This window comes from Sinocyclocheilus anshuiensis, unplaced genomic scaffold (assembly GCF_001515605.1).
Source record: "Sinocyclocheilus anshuiensis isolate Anshui unplaced genomic scaffold, SAMN03320099.WGS_v1.1 scaffold2416, whole genome shotgun sequence".
NCBI classification, from domain to species: Eukaryota; Metazoa; Chordata; class Actinopteri; order Cypriniformes; family Cyprinidae; genus Sinocyclocheilus; species Sinocyclocheilus anshuiensis.
This window is the reverse complement of record NW_015546252.1, coordinates 16,760-26,317: the sequence shown is the minus strand read 5'-3', so window position 1 is coordinate 26,317 and position 9,558 is coordinate 16,760. Positions and strand designations below refer to the sequence as shown.

Sequence of the window (9,558 nt, the reverse complement as noted above, 5' to 3'; positions counted from 1 at the left end):
AGAGTCATTTACAACAGCTTCGAACGCGGCTCAGCCAATCAGAATCAAGGACCGGAACTCTCCGTTTTATAAATATGTAACATTGAAACTTAGAAACGTTTTATTTGGTGCAGGATTCACAATTTTCTCTCAGTAATTTGTACTCAATTTCTCGTAAATTTCACAAAGAAATAATTACAAAGAAACTACAGGTAACACACTGAATTATGAAATTTTGAAGTAGAATGACTGAAAGTGTTTTCTTGTCAAATGTACTCCAATAATATTATTTACAACCTCAAAAAAAAAATGTTTTTTACAGTGTAGTGAAACCTGCCGGAGAATTATGCTGCAAGATTCAGTCCTGAATCACATTTAAACATAATTACCACAAACAGCCATCAGAAACCCATCAAGATGAACCGCTAAAGAGAAACACGCCACTCGAGGCTTGAGATTTACAGAGAATGAGCTCAAAGTGCGTGCGACATTAAATGTGTGTGTCCTTGAGGCTTTGCTTGTAGAGATGTTGAGGGCAGTCAGAGACTTTTGATTCAAAGCGATGTTGACGTGCATCAACCGCAGACACGAGTACAGAAACCCACGAGAACATCTGATCTGATCTGACCTCTCATCAGAAGTGATCGGTGTGGCAGAACTGGTGAATAAAACCAACGGGCCGTGGTTCAATCGTTTCGATGAGGATCTGGCAACCGCGTTCTCCATCTACTGCGGCATCAGCATCGCTCATGTAAGAGTTTCTGCAGCATCCCTCGATCACTCAACACAATATTACAGTGACAACAACTTAAAACTTTATAGAAATGTAAATTTAATGTGTATTCTATTATATATTATATATAGTATATAATAGAATATAAATGATAAAATATACATTTTACGTAACAGTTGCATTAATTGCGTTGAAATACTGAAATAAATGAACTTTTCCACGACATTCTAATTTATTGAGATGCACCTGTATATATACATACACCTATATTTATATTTTATTTCATCATTTATATTCTAATATATATAAAGTGAAAGTGACATGTGGCCAAGTATGGTGACCCATACTCGGATCTCTCTGAGTCTCTCTCTCTCTCTCTCTCTGTCTCTCTCTCTGCCCCTCTCTCTCTCTCTCTCTCTCACACACACGCACACACACACACACACACACACACTCTCTCTCTGTCTGTCTCTCTCTCTCTGTCTCTCTCTCACACACACTCACTCACTCACTCACTCACTCACACACACACACACTCTCTCTCTCTCTCTCTCTCTCTCTCTCTCTCTCTCTCTCTCTCTCTCTCTCTCTCTCTCTCTCTCTCTCTCTCTCTCTCTCTCTCTCTCTCTCTCTCTCTCTCTCTCTCTCTCTCTCTCTCTCTCTCTCTCTCTCTCTCTCTCTCTCTCTCTCTCTCTCTCTCTCTCTCTCTCTCTCTCTCTCTCTCTCTCTCTCTCTCTCTCTGTCTCTCTCTCTCTCTCTCTCAGGGTGTTCTGAGCATGCTTGAAGACATGGGCTTCATCAACACCTATAAGATCGACCTGCACACGCTAGCCAGGTACAGAAACACAACACGTTCACAGCTCAACAATGAAACAATCTTGTAGAAATCTAGTTAACATCATCTATCATGCTCTTAGAAATGGAAGATTTGCTTTTGGTTCTGAACTATTACTACTATTTTGTACTACTAATGTATAATTTATACTGATAATTCATACAGTTCATACAATTTGTACTAATTTATAAAATGTATACTATTAATTTATACAGCTTCTACCATTTTGTACTGCTAATTAATACAATGTGTACCATTTATTATTACGGTAGCCTACTATTAATTTATACAGTTTATATAATTTTGTACTGGTAATTTATACAAGTTACACTATTTGTTCTACGAATGTATTCTATTTATACCATTTGGCACTATTAATTTAAACAATTGAGATTATATTATGCTACTAATTGATACAATTTATACCATTTTCTTCTGCTGGTTTATTCAACTTAAATTTCATTCTACTAATGTATAATTTATTCTATTTTATAGTACTAATTAATTTGATTTATACTATTTGTACTAATTTATACAATTAATACAGTTTTGTTACTTTGTTCTACTAATTTATAATATTTATAACATTTGTTCCTATAGATTTATGTAATTTAAATTCTTTTTTTGGACTGTTCATTTATACAATTTATACTATTTGTTCTACTAATTTATACTATTTATACAATTTGTATTACTAATTAATAAAATTTTGCCATTTTGTGCTACAAATGTATAATTTTTTGTACTGCTAATTTATACCAAATTTACTATTTTGAACTAATTAATATAATTTTGTACTATTAATTTATGCAATTTTGTACTAGTAATTAATTCAGTTTTGCTATTTTGTGCTACTAATTTATATTTTCAACAACATTTTTGATCAAAAGACTCGAAATGTCAAGTAAAAAGTAATTTAATATTTTCCTCACACCTTGAGCTCTTGTGCACTTCTCCAGTCATCACTTTTATTGCTATAAAGTTTTCAAACACATTTTTATGGTAAAATAACTAAATCTGTCATAAAAACCTGATATTTGTAGCTGACAGCTGATCAGTCTCATCAATCCTCTGCTGATCTCATGTATATTTGATCAGTGTCTCACCTGAGCCGATGCCGATGCTGATGCTGATGCTGTTGCCAGGCAACGGAGCGGCTCATCTATAAGTCATAGCAGAGGGATGATGAGCTTCAGATGATGAATCAATAAGGAGTCAGACACGTTCAGAGCATCTGTTCCTGTTGCTGTAGGTTTTGTCTGATGGTGAAGAAGGGCTACAGAGACCCTCCGTATCACAACTGGATGCACGCTTTCTCCGTCTCACACTTCTGCTACCTGCTTTACAAGAACCTACAACTGTCCAACTACCTCGAGTAAGCTGAGAATCACTCAAACCAGGAACCAGTGCGACCTGATGAAACACTGCATTGCTGAGTTTTACGCAGCTTTACACTCATTCAAACAGTTTGAATCGTTTTAGTGAGTCAGTTCATGTAAATGAATGAAATCAACGATTCATTACCTCCCAAATAAAGGCACTGCAGCTTAATTATCGTAGTGAATTATTTTGACACTGTTTTCAGTTCACTCCTATACATTAGGATGTTTCTAGTTTTATTGTTTCTTTTGTGTAAATTATGTGTTCGTATTGCGTTCACTGTCACTCTAATCGAGGTGGCTGAAATCTTGAGATCACATGACCTTTTTACTTACGGTTTAACAGTTTTATACTATTTTGTACAACTAATATATTCAACTTGTAATAATAATAATAATAATAATTGATATAGCACTTTTCATACATGGAACGCAACTCAAAGTGCTTCACAAGCATAAAACAAATATTAAGAATACAATATCAATATAAGATAATCAAAATTAAATGATTCAACAAGTATAAACAAATATGAACAATTTTTTACAATTTATGCTATTTTGTATTATTAATTTATTCAATTTATATTATTTGTACTACAAATTTTTGCAATTTATAATATTTGTACTAATAATTTTTTACAATTTATATTTCATTCTACAAATTTTTACAATTTATATTTTTGTACTAATAATTTTTTTGAATTTATTTTATTCTACTACTTTTTACAATTTATATAATTTTGTACTACTAATTTATTCAATTTATATTTTTTATACACAATTATAATTTCAGTTTATACTTTTTTTTTTTTCTACTAAATTATACAATTTCTACTGGCAGAGATATAGAGATTCTGGCGCTCTTCGTGTCCTGCATGTGTCATGATCTGGATCATCGAGGAACCAACAACTCCTTTCAGGTGGACTCGGTACGTCCATCATCCACCTAAATGCCTTCGTGAGACGGTTCATAGTTTGTGTGAAATTGCATGAAATGTAATAAATTAATATGTGTACAATATCTGTTTTCACCAGCAATCCGTCCTGGCAGCCCTTTACAGTTCAGAGGGATCTGTGATGGAGGTACACACACACGCACGCACTCTCACAGAGACACACACACACACACGCACACACACACACACGCACGCACGCACGCACGCACGCACGCACACACACACACATTTATTTATTTATAAAAGGTCTACAATTTTTAGTAAGTTTTAGTTGATTTTTTAGTCATTTTAGTATTCCAACTTAAACTAAACAAAAATGAGACATGTTGCCTTGGCAACTAGCTGAAATAAAATAATGTACTTTTTTATTTTATTTCAATTAATGTTTATTTCATTTGAAGAATTTTGTTCAAGTTATTTCAAATTTTCAAATCTGTACGTCCCCAAAAGCAGATTGATTCATTCATTTTTTTAAACTAACTTCGGGGTACAAATTTGTCCCCAAAATATGGAGCACACTCACACAATGTGACTATAACCCTGTTTACAAGCGTCCCAAACTCAGTCTATGGATTGTACAGTTGTTTTCTATTCTCTGGCAGAGTTTAACCCTGTGTTGTGGTTGAATCTCATGTGTTTGTACCTGTGAATGTGGCTCAGATGAAGTGTGTCTGCTGCCCTTTGCTGTTCACACACACTCAGCGCCGATCTAGTGTCTGTGTGTGCTTGTGTTTCAGAGACATCACTTCGCTCAGGCCATCGCCATCCTCAACACACACGGCTGCAACATCTTTGAGAAGTTCTCTAGAAAGGTGCATCACTCGACGAGCCTGATTTCTCTGATTAAAAAGGATAAAGTCTATGAATCATTCTGTGCTCCTTCCCCTGACCTTGATGCTTTGCTCTCTCTGGTGTTCAGGACTATCAGCGGATGCTGGATCTGATGAGAGACATCATCCTGGCCACAGATCTGGCTCATCACCTGAGGATCTTCAGGGACCTGCAGAAGATGGCTGAAGGTGCGACTTCAGGGCTTAACGAACATGACAAATTCCATTTGTGTTATAAGATCAAATGCAAATTCATTTTTAATAATAAAAATAATTTCACAAGGATTTAATCCAAAATAAAAATAAAATAAATTTTTCCAAAAAAATTTAGTTTTATTTGTATTTATTAAATAATAATAAATAGTTTTATTTAATTTTTAAGTAATAAAATAAAAGATTAAAAATTAAAGTTATTTTATTGAAATAAACTAAAAGTAAAAAAAAAATAAAGTTGAATTTTTTAAAATAATAAAAATAAAATATTAAATAAAAGTTTACTTTTTGTGTAGCACAAAAGCTGAAGTTCAGGACACAAATAAATTAATGCATTAAGAGAAAAATTTATTTTGTAAAATAAAAATAATAATGTAAATAAGTAATAATAAGAAACGTCAGCCACAGGGTTGTTATAGTTAACAAAAACTAAAACCATAAAAAAACACTTTTGCTTACTGAAATAAACATTAATGAAAAAAAAAATTTCAGCTAGTTACCAAGGCAACATTTTCATTTAGTTTAACTTAAAATAACTAAAACTAAAAAAAAAAAAAAAACTGAAAAAAGAAAAAAAACTAGACAAATAAAAAAAGCTAATAAAAATGACAAGACAAAAAAAAATGAAAACATAAAAACTAAATTCAAAATATTATTAAAAACTATAATAGTATCAGTCAGTCCTGCAAAATAAAATAAAAATAAATAAAATAGCAGTGTGTTGTGAGAATAAAAAATGTCTTGACTTGAGTTATTGTTGATGTATTTAGCTGGAGATGCGGTGTGTGTGTGTGTGTGTGTGTGTGTGTGTGTGTGTAGCTGGTTATAACCCGAGGAGTCAAACCCATCGCAGTCTGCTGCTGTGTCTCCTCATGACCTCCTGTGACCTCTCAGACCAGACCAAGGGCTGGAAAACCACCAGGAAGATCGCGGTACGAGTCCTGAAGCTCACACTCATGAGTCCAGCCAAACACTGTCTCTCTCTCACTCGTCTGTGTTTGTTTCGCAGGAGCTGATCTATAAAGAGTTCTTCTCTCAGGGGGATCTGGTGAGTTAAACAGCACTGTTGTTTGTGTTTCAGAGACATTTCTATCTGTGCTGCTAACCTGGTTTGATCAAAGACACTCGTTTAATTACCTTCTGCAGCATGTGACCAACTTTCAATATGTAAATAACAATTGTTGTTTCAATATTAAACAATAAATAAATAACATATAATACTAAATGGTTGTAAAAAGGTTAACAAGACACTTAAGTAAATGTTCAAATTTTATCAAAATTTGTTGAATAGATGTTGAAAAGAAATATCAACATTTTCAATTTGCAAAATTGAAACGAATTTCTGTGATTCAAAGAGTTTGGTTCACCAAATTAATGTTGAAACGCTGCCTGGTTCCGTTATTCACTTAAAAAAAAAAAATAATAAAAAATTAATTTAAAAAAAGAAAAAGCTGAGATGTAAAATAAATAATAAATATTTGAGATTACACTGGAAAATATTTATTATTTGTTGTACATCACAGCATTTTCAGTTTTTTTTTAAATTTTAACACACACTCTCACACACTCTCACACACACACACTCTCACACACACACGCACACGCACTCACGGTTTACACACACACACACACACACACACACACACACACACACATTTTCTTTATAAAAGACTTTATTTCAAAGTTTAACCCCGTACAGCCTGACATATGAAATTGAAAATTTTTAAATTAAAGTTTATTGAAACTTTATTTGGGCCATCAGGCTTTTCTGTCTCATATAGTCTAATACAGTGAGAATATGGAGGAAAAAACTGCTCAGTTTTATTCAGAGACTCAAACTAAACAAAAATATGCAATTTGCTGCAGATGCTGATATTTACAGTATATGATGAAATTCAGCTGCTTGTAATCTAAATCAGTGAGATCTTTATAACAGTAGAGCAGATACTGACATAAAATGATCTGAATCTCAGTCGTCGCTCTGTATCTGCAGTAATAAGATGAGATTGAAATGATCCAAACATATAATGCAGTGATTGAGAGCTGAAGAAATAAAGGCTCCTCAGAAGATGTGAGATGTTCTGGAGGCTTGTGAAGATCATTCCTCCGCTGAGGAACAGTGAAAGTAAAGCTTCTGGAAACAAACGCTCCTCAAAAGATCCTGAGGATCAGATTTGAGACTCTAAAACATGATTGATGGAGAATCAAGTAAAGCTGAGCTGCTTCAGTCCAGTAAGTGTTCATCTGGAGATATTACTGCAGTTATTCTGACCTTAACTTGATCAAAATCAGTCAAGATTTGACACGAGAAGCTCCAGCTGAAGCTGGACGCTTGTACAATTACACTAAAAGAGCTTTGACTGGATAAAACACTCTAAACTATCAACCAGAGACAGAAGACATGAGGAGATCGGGTTTGATCATTGAGATGCCTTAGAAGTTCATGATACACCTGACTCTGTTCTTGTGTCTTCAGGAGAAGGCGATGGGAAACAGACCCAGTGAGATGATGGACCGTGAGAAAGCCTACATCCCTGAACTCCAGATCAGCTTCATGGAGCACATCGCCATGCCAATATACAAGTCAGAGAATCACTCATTTCATGCATGTGATGCTGGTTATTCATCAAGACCAGCTCTAGAGTTTAGAATAACTCTGGTGTTTTTTTTCAGGCTCCTGCAGGAGATTTTCCCGCGTTCGGCCGAGCTTTACGAGCGAGTGGCTGCCAACCGCGAGCAGTGGGCCAAAGTCTCGCACAAGTTCACCATCCGCGGACTGCCGAGCAACAACTCGCTGGACTTTCTGGACGAGGAGTTCGAGCTGCTGCAGTCTCAGGGCGCCTTCGGAGACGATTCGCACCGCATGAACGGTTGCCTGGACGACGACTGTGACAAACACAACCAATGACGTCGCTAGGGCAAAGGTCACCTGACGGATTCCGTCTTGGTAAAATTCCGTAGTTACCGACGAGGCTTTGAGGAAAGGTTAATTGTCACCTTTTTGCCGTTGCTATGGAGAGGGGTTTTGCTCAATGAAGAACGATGGATGGTGTTGCGCAGTCGGCGGAGTGTGTAATGTTGCGCAAACATTTGGACTGAAAAAAGTTATATTATCAGTGGCCCTGTTGTAATAGCTAAACATATTTTATTCTAAATGAAACAACTAAACAACTAATTGTATGAAACGTAACAAGTCCAGCAGCCCAGTGTTACATTTTTAAAAGCTGTAACAAATACAGGTGTCTAGTGTTACGTTTAGAACTTGTAACAATTCCAGCTGCCTGTTGTTACAGTGTTACATTTTTTTTTACAACTCATAACAATTCCAGCTGCATGGTGTTACATTTTTAAAGCTTGTAACAGTGTAACACCTGCTGCTGGAATAGTTACATTTTTAACACTTTGTAAACATTCCAGAAGCCTGGTGTTACACTTTTAGAACTTGTAACAATCACAGCTGCCTGGTGTTACAGTGTTACATTTTTGAAACTTGTGACAATTCCAGCAGCCCGGTATTACATTTTTAAAACTCATAACAATTCCAGATACCCAGTGCTACATTTTTTAAACTTGTAATAATTCCAGATGCCTGGTGTTATATTTTTTGCAACTTTTAACAGTGTAACACCAGCTGCTGGAATTGTTACGTTTTTAACACTTTGTAGCAATTTCAGCAGCCTGGTATTACACTTTTAGAACTTGTAATAATTCCAGCTGCCTGGCGTTATATTTTTAAGGACACCTTAAAATAAAGTGTTACCTGTTACACGTAAGTACATGTAGTTAATTAATATTACTCAGTACTTATATGTATAATTACACTGTAACAAAGACACCTTAAAATAAAGTGTAACCCATTTTTACAACTTGTAACACTGTAACACCAGCTGCTGAAATTGTTACATTTTTAACACTTAGTAACAGTTCCAGCAGCCTGGTGTTACACTTTTAGAATTGTTTTGAAGTAGTTGTTATTTTGTGACACATCCAAGAAGAAGCTCATTTAAATACTACAAAGAAAACTAAGCCACTGTTTTCTTTTCTGCGTCCTTAGCAATTTACAGAAATTGTCAGACGAAACAGATCTTTGGATAATTAATCTTTTGCTTTCAACCAATTTTGCCCCTCAGACATCAGTTGTCCCTGTTTACACAGAAAAACGCAACACAACAACATTTCTCCATTCCCGAAATCCCAAAACCCAAAACAATCATTGAAAACCTCAGTCAAGCGAGCAGCGGCTGGCGGCCAGAGAGAGATTAGAGTGCGTGCGTGTGTGACGACAGGCGTGAAAACGCACGGCCCACCGGAGACCTTCTGAGACATCTGCTGGTTTCAGACGTGCCCATCCGGAACTGAATCTGTACATATAGTTGTGTGTTTTAAAGGGCTACGCAGCCCTCACACTTTTCTTTCTCAGGATGGCAGAATGTGTGCGTCAAATGGATCTTGCCTTACAAATGTTTGCGTTGCCTTCCTGAGTGACTTTAAAAAGAGATCTATGTTTAAAAACGTTCAGCCTATCTATGTACAGCTCTGCAGCTACATGGATATATAGAGATATCTATTTGCCGTGTGTAAATGTGTGTTTGCACAGGTGTGACTGTAAGTGCATTTGCCAAAATCTGCAAAG

The 9,558-nt window shown here is 35.5% G+C and overlaps 1 protein-coding gene across 1 annotated transcript in view; it reads left to right on the top strand.

Annotated features, from left to right (window-relative positions):
* pde2a (phosphodiesterase 2A) overlaps nt 1-8,716 on the top strand; it is a 50,358-nt gene extending 41,642 nt beyond the window's left edge. The window contains exons 17-27 of the mRNA XM_016503588.1: nt 618-805; nt 1,432-1,547; nt 2,800-2,922; nt 3,768-3,855; nt 3,962-4,009; nt 4,620-4,694; nt 4,802-4,901; nt 5,745-5,857; nt 5,935-5,973; nt 7,402-7,508; nt 7,599-8,716. Of these exons, the coding sequence (XP_016359074.1) occupies nt 618-805; nt 1,432-1,547; nt 2,800-2,922; nt 3,768-3,855; nt 3,962-4,009; nt 4,620-4,694; nt 4,802-4,901; nt 5,745-5,857; nt 5,935-5,973; nt 7,402-7,508; nt 7,599-7,833 (1,232 nt within the window). The 3' untranslated portion in view covers nt 7,834-8,716. The remainder of the gene's footprint in view (nt 1-617; nt 806-1,431; nt 1,548-2,799; nt 2,923-3,767; nt 3,856-3,961; nt 4,010-4,619; nt 4,695-4,801; nt 4,902-5,744; nt 5,858-5,934; nt 5,974-7,401; nt 7,509-7,598) is intronic.
* Nucleotides 8,717-9,558: the final 842 nt, after the last annotated feature.